The 17,655-nt window shown below is 39.2% G+C and overlaps 1 protein-coding gene across 1 annotated transcript in view; it reads right to left on the minus strand.

Annotated features, from left to right (window-relative positions):
- The window catches only part of LOC111219560 (transmembrane protein 150A-like), a 33,685-nt gene extending 24,822 nt beyond the window's left edge, over window positions 1-8,863 (minus strand). The window contains exons 1-3 of the mRNA XM_022742279.1: window positions 8,643-8,863; window positions 7,124-7,207; window positions 2,019-2,066 (exon numbers count right to left, since the gene is read on the minus strand). Of these exons, the coding sequence (XP_022598000.1) occupies window positions 2,019-2,066; window positions 7,124-7,188 (113 nt within the window). The 5' untranslated portion in view covers window positions 7,189-7,207; window positions 8,643-8,863. The remainder of the gene's footprint in view (window positions 1-2,018; window positions 2,067-7,123; window positions 7,208-8,642) is intronic.
- Window positions 8,864-17,655: the final 8,792 nt, after the last annotated feature.

The following is a 17,655-nucleotide window of genomic DNA, read 5'->3' on the forward strand; positions in this document are numbered from 1 at the left end:
TTTAGGGTGAAAGGTCTGTTAAATGTTAAATAACACATAGTGCTAAAAGCTGAGTTGTGTGTGTTGTTGTGATTAGAAAACTGTGAGGATCATCTTTATAATATGAGAATCCCCACATCAGAATGCATTAATTAAAAGTAAATGAAAAGAGGCATTAATAAGCACATAGATGGGAATCAGGGTAAATAAATTGTGTTTTTGTTTTTTATTTTCTTTACATTTCTGGTCGATGGATTCATTTAAATATTTGTATCTCTTACACTGCACAGATTGTTTCTTGTTTATATTCTCTTATAACAGCTGCTAATGCTAACTTTAGCTTTGTAGCTCCTTTAAAGCCAACTGTATGCTCTTACAGTAGAAAATAAAAGTAACTTTGTCTTTTTTATTAAAACAAAAAACTAAATATCTTCATACCAATGGAACTAAAACTCATCATCTTGTATTTTAAAGACGAAGAAATACATCACGTGACTAAATCTAGACGTAATAATCTTATAAATCACAGATAAGGGGATAGTAATCTAATATTTTTCTTATATCATAACATAAGAGCTTTAACCTAAATTCACAAACCTTTTCCCCTTAGAAACTCTATGTTCTTTACACAGGTTGTTGCAGGGGTTTTGCAGAGGTTTTATGGTTCTGTACCAGCTGGGAAGGTGCTTTTATCAAAGAATCCAGCATGTGATTTTACTCCATGTTTAGGTTTCACATACCACACAAGTCACTCCACATCAGAGATGATACCTGACATGAGTTTGGATTCCTCCTCTTTCTATTTAAACCGATGTGTTTGTCTTTATCTCTGCAGAAACCATCCAAACTCCCACTCCCCCATCCCCCCCCACCCCCTCACCCCAACATACGCTTCTACACNAGCATGTGATTTTATTCCATGTTTAGGTTTCACATACCACACAAGTCACTCCACATCAGAGATGATACCTGACATGAGTTTGGATTCCTCCTCTTTCTATTTAAACCGATGTGTTTGTCTTTATCTCTGCAGAAACCATCCAAACTCCCACTCCCCCATCCCCCCCCACCCCCTCACCCCAACATACGCTTCTACACGTTAACATTTGCCCCTGCAGCACTTTATTTTCTTAATGCACCCCCCCCCCGTCTTGATCTCTACGTTCTTTCTCCGTCTCGTGCCTCGTCGTGTTTGAATTAAGACGGACGGACTTGGCAGGAAGTGGTGGAGCGGGGCCTCTGTGATGTAGGTTGAGAAAAGATTCCTTGGGCAAAATGAGCCTTTTCCTGGATTAATGCTACATAAACACACCAGCTGAGAGAAGTGGTGGTTTTCCTTCTACGGTTTTCACAGTTTCACAGCAGGCATCCGTGTGGTGATCACTCATGATCAATGAGCGACTTTTTTCTTTGTTTGGTCATTGTTTTGAGCTTCCCTACCCAAAAACTGTCGGGTCCTGTTTGAAAATGAAGATACGAAGAAAACTCCTCACAAGTTGTTTGTTCAGCTTATGTTTGAATCAGAATATGTAAATGAGAACAACTAAATCATGAGTTTGGTATATTTAACTACAGGGGTTTCACCAGCAGGGCACACTGGGGTGCGGTTGAGATGAGGATGAAGATATTTAGCTGTTTGAAGCATTAGTGTGGACACTAAATGATCAATATTGTGGTTTGAAATTTAGCCTTTTTAGCGTGGACATATTCTGAGGATTAAATAAACTTCAGGATTAATTGTGTCCAACTTAATTACTGGCGGTGTTAGGAAGTGTTAACTTTATGTTAACACTTGGAAGTGGTGACAGTGAACCAGAACGGTAAAGACGCGGTCCAGATAAACAATGAGCTGTGACTCACTGTAAAGCTCTGTAAAAGTCAAGGGGAGCTGATAATTCTCTGGAATAAGCTGGACAAAAAAAAACCACTTAACAACAACAGAGTCAGTCTCTGTGTGTGTGTGTGTGTGTGTGTGTGTGTGTGTGTGTGTGTGTGTGTGTGTGTGTGTGTGTGTGTGTGTGTGTGTGTGTGTGCTGTACCAGTTGTGCACAGGGCAGACATGCTGGTTGTACAGGGCCATGGCATATCTGTTAAAGCAGAGAAGAAGAAGAAGTGAACAATCAGTTGAACAAGAAGGAAATAAAGAAAATAAAAAAAGATAATATCTTGATTTGGTCTGGACACAAACTTTCACTGTCACAACAACCTCTCTAATGTTTAATAAAAATGATCTACAGTAGAAGTGAAGTTCTGTTTTACATACTAAAATAGAGTACTTGACAGCACCGTCACATAAGGAATCAAAGTTAATGTCAGTCCAGCCTCTGAAGTCACATGAATGAGCAGCGTTTCTTTCACAGACTGAGGACACTTGTCTTCGTCATACTTGTCCTGTGTGCAGAGGCTGGCTGTATTTTAACCTGAGCTCTGACGTCATAGGAGCCGCTGCTGCTTTTTAAAACCCCTTAAATGTGTCGACACTCACCACGAGCCTGAGATAATTCATTACACACACAAATACACAGTGAATCACAGTGTGGGAGAATGAGGCTGAGAGTCTTGTTCAAGGAGTAGGAGGGACCGAGCAGCAAATGTACAGAGTCTCAAACTTGATTCTCAGTGGATGGTTAATATTGGTCTGTTGGTCCAGACTGTAATATCTCACCAACTATTACATGAATTTCCATAAAATTTTGTACAGACCTTCATGGTTTTCAGAGGATGAATCCTACTGACTTTGGTGATCCTCTGACTTTTCATCTCGTGCCATCATGAGGTTTTGTGCGAAAAAGTTCACCAAATACTCGCTTGATTGCTATGAAATCTGGTACAGATGTTCATGTTTCCCTCAGGATCATATGTAAAAACTTAAGTGATCCTCTGACTTTTCATCCAGCGTCATCATCAGGTCAACATTTTTTTCAAAAAAAATACCTGCAAAACTAATGTTTGCAAGGCTAAAGATGGAGAACATTAAACATTATAAAAAGCCGAAGTGAAACCAGAACATCCAGGGTCTGTTTCAGATGTAAGAACATCAAACAAAGCCATTCTCAGTATGTCTTGTGGCTCAAATCATGTGTTTAGATCAGGACAGAAGTTTTTTTGAAAGACTATTTAAAGGTCCCATACAGTATAAAGGTAGCTGTCCATGTGTTGTTTAATATTAAGCAGGTCTAGGTTCTATATTAATACTGTGAAAGTATCAGACACAGCCTGTATTCAGAAACTGAGCCTTAAAACCAGCCGTCAGGACTTCTGTAACTCTCAGCCATGCCCCAAGCCCCGCCCACCTGGACCCACCATCCAACCTTGCAGGATTTGGTTTCTCTGAGTGCTTTCCTGAAATCTGCTAAATTTTTATTTGATCACTCAGCCAATCAGAAAAGAGGCTCAGAGCCTCCTCTCTTCTGATTGGCTCACCAACCTGTTTTTACTGGCGCTCCATGAAAGAAGCCTGAGAGAGGAGATGTAAAACTATATTGAGATGGTTTTCGGTTTTTAAAACCACAAATATATCTTCTTATGGATCAACACTTCAAATAAAACACAGGAAAAGTGTAAAATATGGGACCTTTAATATAATTGTTTATTCAGTATTTCTGTTTTTAGCAGCCTTTAACAAGCACAATTTCCTATAAGTCCTAGATGTTCATGGGGTAAGTGTTACAGCTCAACAGAAGAGATGAGTCCATGAGTGAGTCGAGCTTTCACACAGCAGACTACAACTAGAAAGTTGAAGGAGTTGGTGAGTTTTATGATTATTGACAAAACTAAGATACAATGACATAATCAGCCACTTTGCAGCACTTGTAAATGTTCATAGTAAATGTAGATTTTTTTTTCCCCGTACTCACAAAGTAATATTTGTTTAACCTTGTTACGATCATGAAGGTTTACCGTCGGCTGTGGTGGAGTTTCAAGTAAACCCCAGGAACAGGCTTGATTTTTCCAGAAAGGTCAATGAAATGCTGCATGAGAGATTTGCACTGCGTTACAGAAGGTAGTGGGACAGAGGCTAGTCCAGACTCTTAGTCACTGCATGTAAACATGTTATCTGATACTTAAACACACAGTGGGTAAAAGACAAGAGATTCTCAACCACTGACACAGACATGTTGAGCCACAGATAAGATACTGACAGGAATCGAGAAAACGAGCTGCTTAAAAAGTGAAAATCAAACATGTGATGGTTGGAGTGGATCTACTGATCACTGATAACAAGGGGACTCTCAGGTCAGAGAAACTGATCTGTGTTTGCTTGAACAAACAGGAATCACGGCACTTTGGTCTGAACTAGTGTTTCTGTGCAGTTTCAGTTATTTACTTGGATTTGGATCAAATGTTATTTTTGTTTTCAGTCTTTCCCACCAAAACTTCACAAGCCTCAGTTTCTGTTTCTGGGTCAACAACAGCACTCGAAAGGCTGAAGCAGGGCAGGTATCGACATGTATGAAGAACAACGGGACTGACAGAACGAGGGGGGGGGGGGACCACAGACTCATCTCTGACGGGCAAATCTTCAGAGACCTGCCGTGAAAAAACCCCGCGTCCACTTTAGCGAAGGTGTGAAAAGCTTCTCACAGAGCAGACTGTGTCGGTCCGTTCACACCGAGGAAGGAGAGGAGGAAGAGGCGAAACGGAGACCGGCTGACGTTAAACTTAAAGAAAAAAGTGAAGCATCTCAACATCCTAAATCTGCAGAGGGTGTATGAAGGTGTTGTTGTCGCGTGCAGCCGGCTGGGTTTGTTCAGGGGTTTAGCTCAGTGGATACAGTCTGAGTCTCTGGTTTGTAGTTTTAAAATCCCTGAGAATTAAATGCCTGAAACAATAACTGGAAAAAGTGACTGTGAGCAGCCAGGGGAGACTTTAAGGCGACTATCTGATTCTGTGGGACATGTATGTTGTTTTTGATAATTAGATTATCATTGTCCCGGCCTTTCTACTGCCCCTCGAATACACACACGTGAGTTATATGAATTGTAAATGAAGGTGTGTAAGATAGAGGGTGACTCCAGGACTTTAGTACTGAACTTCCATTAATGAAGGGGACTTCCAGAGACAGATAAAAACAGATAACAGTCGACAGTGATGCAGCAGAGACGGAGGTAACTTTGACTTCATGTCCCCCGGGCTGAGACAACATTAAAGGAATAGTTTTTCCAAAACAATGACGCAAACCCAGCCCAGAGTGTGAGGGGCTGCGTGCCACAGTATCAGTGAAGCTATGAGGATAACCTTCATAAAATACAATACAGCTGAACACACAGCAGAGCTCTCGTCATTAACCTATTTACGTCTGCGCCTCTTATCATCAGATGTTGGCTGTGAAGCAGTGTTGTGGAAGATTTAGCAGTCTTCATGTTGTTCAGGTGTTTCACTGTGGATGAAGGACCCGATGAAACCAACTTGAAAAGTGTGGACGCAAGCTGTTTTAATTTAAACAGCTTCATGTGGACATAGTCTCAAGGGGTGTTGAATGAGTGAACGGCAGACACAGCTAACCTGGCTCTGTCCTGTCGTCACTGTATGGTTGCTAGGAAACCAGTGGAGACTTCAGGAAGTCAACAGCCCAGCACTGAATTGTTACAACTCAGTTTATGCACAGGTTATTAAACAAGCATCATTTGTACTGATGATATTTTCTTACCTTTGGAGACAACCAGGCTAGCTGTTTCAAGTCAACGGATGATAATAGAAATCCAAACTCACATTACCTCCTTTATTTTTTTGTGCAATTCAGGATTACGGAGGCCTTTTCAGTCGTCTTCAACAGCTCTTCCAAAGGTAAAGATGATACTGGATGTGTAAAATAGCTGACAATAACTTCTTCTTCTTCAGTCTACCATCTCTCTCTTAAATCTTCTGTTCCACCTCCTGGAGAGTGGCAGGATTTATTACTGTTCTTGAATTTAAGTAAATGTTAAAGGTCCTGGAAAGCAGCCATCTTAACTGGATATTTTTATGTTATTTTCTGCAGAGTTTGACAGTTTTCTTGACCTATTTATGTCTGTATTGTATTTCTTGCCATAACCCTGTTTTTACGCTGCTTTATGGGGCATTAAATGAGCTATTTTTAAGCTTGGTGTTAGCAAGCTCACCAGGAGTTGTCTCCAGAGGTGGAAAGCAACACCAATGTTAACTCTTGTTTCTATCACTTTTTTTCTTCTGCTGAAGTTAGCACGCTAACAAGCTAGCTCGTCACTTCCTGATAGTGACTCACTGTAGCCTCCAGTCTGCCCTGAAGAAGTAGTGTTGTTCAGAGGGCATATTATAACCTCTTGTCATCTAAACGCAACAATGTCTGAAGCTGTTGTCAAGCGACAAGTCACCACCACCTGCTCCCGGCAAGAAACCATGTTCAGCGGCAGAAAAACTTACAAATATCCCCTTCAAAGTGAAATGTTTATCTCCATGAAAATTCTATATGTTTAAAAAAAGGAAAAGCAAATGACACAGAGCCAAGCTGTTTCCCCTTGTTTCCAGGTTTTACGCTAAGCTACGCTAGGTTTTACGCTAGAGTGGTATCAACCTTCTTGTTTAATTCTCCCAAAATATCAGACTCTTCCTTTGAGGATGTTTTTCTTTAAGATATCTCCCCTTGATTTTGTATATCAATTCTTGCATTACATTCAATTCTGTAGAAAACTGTTACAGATGTCGTTCATGTTTCCTCCAAATTGGCACTAAAGCAGCTCCCACCACCTGTTGCTGATGCTGAATGACCCTGTCTGCTCATTAGGACCACAGAAGAAGCAGCTCTGACTGAGTAATGCTGCTGCCATGTGAAGAGCTACAGATGGGACTGCTGTGTGTGGGCAAGTCACTAAGTTTAAAGCACAGGGACACACAGGCCAGACCAGCCAGAAGGAATTTCAACCATGACTGTTCTCCCACACAATCGCAGAATAAACAAGCTGTTGCTGTTTTCCTTCCAAAAAAGGAAACGCTTTTACATATATGAACTTCGTGCAGCCAGCAGAGGTCATCGCCATCAGTGCAGAGATAACAGGTGCTTATGTACAGACAACTGGAGCTCTGAGCTGCAGCACTTTGTACCTTGAATTTTGTCTACAAATGTTGAACATGAAAGACAAACAATGACAAGCTGATGTATATATTTACATAAGTCAGAGGTACTTACACAACCCATATTCCAGTGATGGTGAAAACAGGCAGGCTGACAGGAAGGATCATCCAAACGGACATGATGACCACCCGGAGGTCGCTACGGTCAAAAAATAACAAACACCACACACACGGTAAGTTCACCAGGGTTTAATCAGCACATCCTGTCAGGGGGGGTACAACCTGAGTTCAAAACTGAAATAATGAAGGCCTACAAAAGGTCATTCTGACTCAGGGACCTCTGATTCTGTGGGATCACAGTAGGCCTACATGGAGGCCCTCGTAATGTCAGTGGCTGATGTGTTTGAGTAAGTAAGTAATTTTCTAAGCAAAAATGGAGCCAAAGTTTCTTGTTCCAGTTTCTGTGATGTGCAGATTTGCTGCTTTTCTTTGCCGTAAATAACAGTCAAAGAATCTCTTTAAGTTTCTAGTTGTTGGTCGAACAAAAAAAACAATTTCAAGATGGTAATTTTCACGTTTTTTGACCAATTTTCGGTTTATTAATAAGAAAATTTTGTACATTAAAGGGTAAAATAATGAGAAATTCACTTCTCAAGCTGCCAAAAAAACTGATGCTATATCTTAAATTTGCTTATTTTGTCTGGCTAACCCTAAATTCAACTTAAAGTCCTATAAAAAGAAAAAAAAAAACTCATATTTGACAAGCTGACTTATGTTTGGTTTGAATTTGATCAGTTATTTTCTTAGGTTATTCTCAAACCTATCGTAGATTAACTTTCCATAATTTTCCGCTTATTATTTTCTTGATCAATTAACCATGTGGTCCACAAAATATAAAAAAAATTGGGGAAAGAAATGTGTTTTGCTTGACCAACACCGGGAAACTCAAAAAGATTCAATTCACTGTTTAAGACAAAGAAAAGCAGCAAGTCTTCACATCAGAGAAACTGGAACGAGAACATTCTGGACATTTTTGCTTTAACAATTAGTCGATCATCCAAAACAGTTGCTGATTTTCTTACAGTTGACTAATTGATTAATTGACTTTTTGTTTCAGCTCTCTTATATATGTTTAAAGCTGCATCTAGCTGCATAATTTAGTGTGTTAAATGTCAAATAATGACACATTTTCTATTCACACCCCCAGATCCTGAAGTGATGTCCTAATTTATTTTTATTTTAACAAAAACATTTCTATTTAATGTTGTATAAATGAAATATTATTATTCGAGAAGCTGTAGCATAGTGATATGTAGATTTACTTGATAAATTACTTAAATAACTGAATATCAAACCTGCACTAGATTAATTTCCTGTTTTCCAACATGAGGATTAGAACAGAGAAAAAGAGAAACAACCTGTTTTCCTATTTGTTCATTCACAACTTTCCATCTACCTCAATCTCTGTCCACCACTTACAAAACCGCTGCTAAAAATATGCTGTTTTTAAACTTTTTTAAAAGTCTTTATCTCCTTTGATAACACTGGTATTAGCTTACTTTGTTTTGTATCTGTAATGACTATAAGCCCTGCAGGTAAAGCAGCTGCAGCGGGGACTCATGTCTGGTCTTTACCTCTGGTTTCCTCAGTGAAAAAGCTTCAGTGTTTCATCTCAGCTCCTCCAGACTCGAAGGAAAGTTGTAACAAGTCGCTGCGGGTCCGAGCTGCTGTGTCTGAGCTGGTTTCATGGTCCAGATGTGACAAATATGATGATGAAGAAGATGATGATGATGATGATGATGATTTATCACATCAGGATCGCTCCCCTGTTTTCATCCATCCCACTCTCCCCCGACTCTCCCCCGTCTGCTCCTAGCTGTAATGATCCGGTGTCGAAGGAGCAGCTGGAGTCACTAACTTACTAACTTTTAACTCCTCCCAGCAGAGAGTGTGACCCCACCACCCCCACCCCCTTATTATAATATGACAGTGTGATGGTTTAAATCACGTTTTCATCCCATTATAGCTCAGAAATTACTCCATATGAGCCTGTGTGTGTGTGTGTGTGTGTGTGTGTGTGTGTTTGTGTGTGTGTGTGTGTGTGTGGACTCTGTTTATTCTCCACACACTGTTGATGTGGCCTGTGCGGGATCAGTGTAGCTGCTGCAGTTGTTGTTGTGGTGTGTTTCGGTCATTGTGTTCTCTGTCTAGTTCCTGGAAACAGGTTTCACCACTGAGCAGCAGATAAATGCAGTACGTCTGTGTGAGTGTATTCTGGGAGATTGTGTTTCATGTGGGGTTTTTTTTTTCTTAAACAGCTCGAAATGTTTCCGAGAAAACTACTATGCTGCCTTCAGGTGCCCTTTGTAAACTCCTGTTGCAAAGGTGGCAGTAAATTCAAGTCTGTGTAATGTGGGGCTGGAAAACTCTGCAGTAACTAAGTACATTTACTGGAATACTTGCACTTTCTTCGAGTATTTCCATATACTGCTACTTTATAGGACTTCTACTCTGCCACATTTTACTCCACTATATTGATTTAACATCATTTTCACATTAAAATCTTACATAAAAACATCAAATCCATCCATCCATTGTTAAAGATGGAAGCTCTTCTTTCATCTTGTGGCTTCTTACAGAAAAGCTAGACCTACCTGTGTCTCCTTGTCATGACTCAGATGTGTGTAAGTTTCATTTCACCTCTAATTCCTTTCAATAACTGTTGGAGAACAAATAGGGAAAATTGTCCAACTGTTTTACCAAAAAGCAAAGATTAGCTAAAAGTAGAAATAAAAGTTATATATATACTTATATATTATACACTGTTTATGTATTTTACTATGTATAGGCTACAAATCAAAAATTATTTTGGGATGAATAAAGTTATATCTTATTTATTTTATTATAATACGGTATATAATATTCCATCATTGTTCAAACAACATTTTACTGTTGCAGCTGGTTAAAGCGGAGTCCATTTAAATGAATTTATATTCTGTTAATATACTGTTTTATATGTGAACTTGTGTTTTATGTGCAACTATAGTAAAGTAACTAGGCTATTAAATAAATATAGTGGAGTGGTATAAAGTAAAATGTAAGTAATTGTAACCTGTACTAAAATTGTACTTGGGTAAATGTTACTTTACACCAGTCTCATTACAGCTCAGGTTTAACATATTAACACTGAAACTCTCCTAGAGCTATTATTGCTCTTTAATTAATTGATGTATCTCAAGGTCAGAGTTACCCGTTTTTTCCATGGGTTCCTGAAGGCAACCTCACGTGGTTGGTCGCGTGCTCCCCCTGTGCAGAGGTCCCCACAGCTGTTTCCAATTAACTGCTGTCGAAGTGGGAAATAAATGGAGTAAATGGAGTATAAATGGAGTGAAGCTGCTGTTGCCAGAGTTTCTCTGTTACAGTGAACCGCTCAGCGTCAACAACAACAACAACAACAACCTCCTCCTCCACATGGGGGCGCCACAGGCTTAATTATGAAGTCACATGTTAGTAGTTCAGTAGCAGCAGTGGTAGCTAATGACTGCAGCTGCCAAATGAGTGACAATGACATGAACTGCAGTAGAAGTATAAAGTGTATGTACCTCATATTTGTACTTATGTACAGTGTTGGTATGGAAACGTGTTTGAAGTATTTTATTGTTATTTATTATTCCATATTATTATTTATAGATTTATTATTATTATTTGAACTGCATAAATGTGTAGTGAGAATAAGTATCTGTAGTCAATGTAAACATGCGTAATACAGGAGCATGTAAAGGGAGAGTGGATACTACCACTTATACTAACATTACAGTGTGTAATCTTTTGGTATTTTTCGTAAAGTGTGATTTATAAATTGTGACAAAACATGAAGTATGAAATTATTACTCAATAATTGCAATACACTTTTTCAGTCAACTTCATTCCAGCTCATTACTGCAACTTTTACACTTTCTTTTGACCTCATTTGCATAAAAAAATACCTCATAAATGACATTTTGAATTTTGACAATAGTTACAATCAGAGGAACATACCGTATGTTGATGGATTATCACAGACAAGTATATGTCAAAGTTTAGTCAGGATACTGTCGAAACCATTTCAGTAGTGTGACCCATCACCCCATAGTGGCCGGATCACCACAGATGCTATAAATTTGAATAAAACTTTAATTAATTACATTTGCAAAAAGTGTAACAAGGAAGCATCCGTGTTGTTTTCAGGCAGTTACGTGAAAGAAAACCATATTTCTGATTTAAAAACATTTGAAAATGGGTCAAATTTGACTGGAGGACAACAGGAAAGTTAAGTTGTTCAAATGATTTCATGATTTAAACACCTGTGCGACTTATATTAACCCGTTGTTTGTTAAATACTGGAATTTGACAGTTTTAATTTGTTCTTCAGTCCATTACTACACTGATGTACGTTTGTATGTTTGTACTGAACCTTTTCATTAAGCATCTGCTCTGCTGCAGAGGTCAGACTGAACAAAGACATCAACGGTGTCACCAAGGTACCAAAAACACTTCACTTTAACACCTCCCGTGTGACATTTATAAGCAGTTAAGTTGTTTACAATACACTTCATTACACACACACACACACACACACACACACACACACACACACACACACACACACGAGAGCGTGACAGTTCAGTTGCTGGGTTCTTTCAGTGAAGTAGCCTGAGGCTGTTTGGATGTTAATTGGTCCAGACTGAAAATATCCAAACTACCATTAAATGGACTGGCAGGGAATTTTGTACAGACATTTTTGGTGATTCCCATAATGTGCTGCATGAAAATAAAACATGTTAACTCCTATATATATATATATATATATGTGTGTATGTGTATATATGTGGATTACTTGTACCATCATGTTTTACACCCCGGACACAATCTTCATGAGATTTTGCTGCAGAGAAACAGACTGCAATATTAAATATGATCATAAAAACATGGTTTCATGTGGAGAAAACCTGCAGTCGTGACCCTCATCCTTTAAATTTATCATTCAGTTCAAAGCTTTAACACTCAGCTCCTCACAGTGTGTCCGTCCTCCATGTCCTCTGGTGTCACCACCCACGGCTGCAAAGACTAATGTGCTGAGCAGAGCAGAGCTTTGTCCTCTATCAACCCACCGCCCTCCCAGCACTTCATATCTCAGCCCAGGACCGGCTGTGAGCTGGGGGAGCGGGGCGGTGGAGATGCTTGTTTTAAGAGCGCAGGAGCCTGGTGGGGTTTTAAACTGTGTCACCGAGACAAATTCCTGTAGTTTTACTGTTACTCTGGGATTTAACTGGTCGTGACGGTGGAGGACGGTGGTTATCAGAGAGATGGATTTACCACTCCGCAGAGTTCTCGATCTATTTATCCTCAGCACAGAAGATAATCTCAGGGGGCAGGGATTTCTGCTGCAGTGCACAATGACACAATGCTTCCAAAATACCACAAAACATAAACGTAAAAAAAAACTACCGTTCATCAGAGGAGCTTCAAGTCTGTTAAAATGCTGCAGGAAGAAGTGGAAAATAAAAGTGACATCACTCACTAAACTTCAGTTTAGATTTTAACAGTTTAATGAGTGTAGGTTTGTTCATGCTCTTCTCATCTGTGTGTGTACACTGCATTTGACTGAAACAATGGTTTCTCTGTGCTGGGAGACACATTTTAAAGGCCTGAACTGAGGCGCCTGCTGTTGGATGGAAGCCATGAAATTTACAGTTTTTCATCTTCCCCTCAGGGTGAGCTGTACCACTTCTCATCCTGCACCAAAGTTGTTGTTTTTGCAAGTTTAGGATGTTTAAAAAAAAAGAAAAAAAAAATGTATTGTGAAAATATCACACTGTTGATGTAATATTCCAAATTTCATTTTCAAATTTCCGGATCTCCACCAAAATTTAACAGGTTCTTTCCTGGTTCATGCCACATCCCTCCACTAAGTTCAGTGCAAATCAGGTCAGTTCTGTGAAATGAAGACATGCATGAACACGTAACCTCCTTGGCTAAGGTAATAAAATAAACATGGTTTCAGGAATCCCAAATCTTGAGTCTGAGTCAAGTCTTTTGAGGATGAGTCTCAAGTCACTGCGTGCGCGACTTAAGAGCGACCGGAGTCCAAGTCTTAAACTGAAGTCCCCATCTCTGGTTTACAGGAGGGGTGAGGGGCGTTGCCGCGAAATTTGCTTTCAAACCGTTACCAAGTAACATCACATCATCGTCACAGATACTGATACAGATTCATTTTTTAAATAAAAGTGTATTTTATCATTAAATAAGAGAGAGCCACTTCTGAACCGGTTTAAATGACCACTAAATGATTTACCAAACATTAAGAACAAGTTTTATCACTCTCTGTTGATTGCTTTTAGCAACAGTTTCTGTGGTAAATATGAGGAGAGCAGCTACTTTTCATCATCCTTTCTTTTTCTGCATCAGCTCCAGATCTTCCTCTTCCTCTCTCTCTCTCCCTCTCTCTCGTGGTTTTTGTAACCAGCTTAAACTAATTTGTGGTGTTACAGTCACCAAAGTACTACACTGTAGAGACAGTGGAACAGATATCCTACTGATTTGTACCCAAAACCAGATGTGGTATTGGCTGCATCAGGACTTTAGTCTCAGATCTGCCTGGAAAACTATAGAACCTAATGTTCAAACATAGTTTTGATCATTGTAAATTGAGTTTTTGAGTTTTGTTAAACCTTCTAAGGTCAAATAAAATATTTCTATTAATATCTTTGTGATAAGACAGCATAGAAATGTGGTTTAAATGTTATTAGAATTAGTAGACTCTCCAATCTCTGATTCATATTCTTGCACGATCATATGTGACTCACAGCCGGAGCTAGAAGGCCAATAGGCAGGCCTCTAACATTTACTTCATTTTAGGCATTTATCATACATTATATGTATTTTTAGAAATCTAAGACTTTGATAAAACCCATTCCAAGCACCAAAACAATTCAACCACATCAGTAAAGGTTCGTTTTCATAAGAGATTTGAAGAATTTCAAAAACTGGGCTTCAATTTTTCAGCATTTGGGCCAAATGATCTGTTCACACAGTACTGTAGGACAAGAGGGAGCCTCATTATAGAAGGAGCTGAGATTGTTCTGAAAATTGTGATATAAAACACTTGGGTGTTATGCTGTGGTATGTTATGTAAGTACTTTTTAAAAAGGTGAATTAAAGAGAATATTTAAAAATCAAGAAAATACCCTGCGACCTCAGAGGGTTAGTAAAAGTTACAAATAATTGAACTTTTAAGGGATTTTCAGCCAAAATCTTCGGTGAGGGGAGGTGCAGAGTAGATTTGCCTCCTGGTGACTAATGAGACTCATAAACATGATATTTCATCTCAGACACAACGACCGGAGACATTTTAAAACCAGGATGAATTTATTGTAACAACATTTTCAACATCAAAAGCCCTTTAACTGTTTTTTCCTTCAGCTGCAGTTGACAGCAGAATCCACAGGGGTGAAATCGGTGTGGAGACTTAATGCACAGAAGAAGAGTGCACTCACATTAACCCATGTTAGCAAAAAAAAACAAAAAAAAAAAAACATTGTTTGGCACACAACAAATGACTCATAAGTTCAAGTTTAACAGCGTCACGAGGAGGCTCGTCAGCTCTCACATCCTCTGTGCCGTCTTAAAATGATTTAACCGTAGCAGTGAGTCGTACTGAAACACCAGTGACCTGTGGCAACATGTTGGTGGTGATGATAGTTCACATGGGAGAACTCCTTTTTTATTTCTATTTTTATTTTTTATTTTTTTAAAAGGTCCCATATAGTATAAAGGTAGATGTCCATGTGTTGTTTGATTATAGATCAGGTCTAGGTTCTATATTAATACTGTGAAAGTATCAAAGCCTCAGTCCACAGAGAAATGCACACAGCCTGTATTCAGACACTGAGCCTTAAAACCAGCCGTCAGGACTTCTGTGACTTTGTGATGTCACAACAGAGAGAAGCCTGAGAGAGGAGATGTAAAACTACATTGAGATGGTTTTTGGTTCTTAAAACCACAAATATATTTTCTTATGGATCAACAATTCAAATAAAAGCGTAAATATCGGACCTTTAAAAGCCACGCCTGCAGCAGGAAGGCGAGTCTGAGACAGATTCTGTCAGCTGGAAGCTTAAAAAAAAAAAAAAAAAAAAAAAGATCCTAAACAACCTACAGTAATTTCAACTACATCACTGACACAAACACACACATAACGATGACTGCGAGAAGACGAATGTAAACCACAGCTCCTCCATGACAACGAGACACAAGAAGCTGCCACGGATTGAACAAACAGTAATAGTGGTTAGAGCCGACGGCAGAACAAACTTCGATGTGCATCTGTAAACTGCGTCTTCTGAACTTCTTCTGAAATGAGCATGAGGACATAAAACACAGGACATGAAGAAAAAAAAAAAAAAAAAAAAAAAAAAAAAAAAAGGACAGTGTGAAGTTATACAGATTAAACACATCACCTAAAACCTCTCCAGACATTGAGTATTAATGGCTTTTGGAGTCTATCTTTACAATTATCCTCCTTCTCTTTAGATTAAAGAGGCAAAATGGTGTTGGTGTGGAACACAATTAAGCACAGCTAGAGTAGCTACACGTCCTAACTAAAAAATATCTAACATCTACCACATCAGATGAGCTGGAGAGTGTTATATATTAAGAAAATAAATAGATTCTCATTATTTACAGCGGTCACACTGCCTGGTTTCTTCCTTCTTAGCAGCACAGATGATCACAGCAGCTCCGTTATTTCCTCTTTAAGCTCATCGTTTCAGAGTCAGTACCTCAGAGTATGTGAAGCACATTAATGCAGAAGTATCACTGAATCTCTTACAAGAATATTTGCTGCTGTAATGTTCAATTTTTCTCACATTTTGAACCACGTCAGCTGATCAACCCCGCGGGAATCTACAGCATGCTGGGTGAAAGGGAGGGGAAGGGGAAAACATGTGCTGTATGTTGCTGTTGTTTTAACACAAAATCCAGGGGCCAGATGTAGAAACAACACGTACAGAAACCCATTCCCAAAGTATCCTGACATATATCTGCAAGGTCTGAGGAAGATCTATAGGATATGAAAAGAAAATTTAAAATTTTAGCTTCTTTTCCCACTAATTTTAGCTTCTTTTCCTGTGTTAAACTGGACACTTCCACCTCTTTTGAGCCTCTAAAAAAAATCCTTCAAATGAAACCATCTGAGAGGGAAAGTCACTGTAGAGGAACTACAGTTACAGCCTGTGATGAGGGGACACACACCGCTGCTTCACACCATGAGTGCATATAGTTTTCTGGACTGGAGGAAGCCGAGTGTAGTGCGATAAGATGGAGGTTAGACATAAGATCAGACAGAATCAAAAGACACAGCTATTTGTTTAGATTTGGTCCAGTTTCACTGATGACAATCTCCAGGTCATTCCCACACCTCTGCTGCATGTCTGTCTGTCCAAAAATGGCATAAAAGGCCCAATATATACATATGTATGCGTGTGTGTGTGTGTGTGTGTGTGTATATATATATATATATATCTGCTAACTGAGAGCCTGCTGATCTGAATCTACTGCAGATAAATACACCAACTACGCATGACTACCTCATACAATCCCACGTCAAATAACCCAAACTACCCCTTTAAGACATAGTTTGATTCTGGCTGGAGCAAACTCCTCTTCCTCTCTCCCTTCATTTCCTGTCTGTCTCAACTGTCACTTGGCCAATTACAGCAAAAAAGCCTAAAACATGATAATAATAAAAAAGAGAATAACAATTATGTGGCTGAATATATCACGTATTAACTCAATAAAGTTGATGTCCTGTTAAGTTGCTCTTAGGTTTTGGTTTAGTGCTTCTTCATTCTAAAATGTATTTTTTATTTACAGTGGCTTTTTATCCTTCATTTCAAAGTCTGTTTTAATTCATGTAAGTGCTATAAACTAAGTCACTGATTTATTTCTGATGTTTTATGATGTTTCTGAATGAACTAAAAGTGTTAGAAATAAACACAGCTGTGTGTACTGATCACACAAAATGACGACTTCTCTGTGATAACCTCCTTCTCTGCTGTTCTTTTCATTGACTGGTAAACAGAGGTATTCAGGTGCAAATATGTGGTTCAGGGTGTGTTTGCATCTATTTATGGATCATCTATTCATGACATGAGATTTATAAAACAGAACCATGAGAGTGTTACTGTGTTTGTCTGCACACAGAGGTTTACACACCTGGCCCCTGGTGTGTACGACCAACACTATGTTTGCACCACCTCCTCATTCATAAAGGTGGAGACGCAGACTGGTGGTTGTTCAGTGTAAATTCTCAAGCGAGGCGAAGAAGGCAGAATGTGCACAGTGTGTAAACATGAAGATGGGGACCGGAGGACGTGTTCAACGTGTCTCAAAACCTACTTCATGGACGTAATTAGCTGCGGGACGGAGGAATGTGTTCGTCACTCAGCCTGTAATTCATGTCCTGCTCATACCACATGAGCTCTCTGTGACATGATAACATCTGAGTTCAACTGATGTGTGTGTAGTAAGTGTAAATAACATGCACACACATACACAGCATTTAAAATGTGCACTTCTTTGGTCATGTCACATCACCCTCCCTCCCTA

This window comes from Seriola dumerili, unplaced genomic scaffold (assembly GCF_002260705.1).
Source record: "Seriola dumerili isolate Sdu_G_001 unplaced genomic scaffold, Sdu_1.0 BDQW01000068.1, whole genome shotgun sequence".
Lineage (NCBI taxonomy): Eukaryota > Metazoa > Chordata > Actinopteri > Carangiformes > Carangidae > Seriola > Seriola dumerili.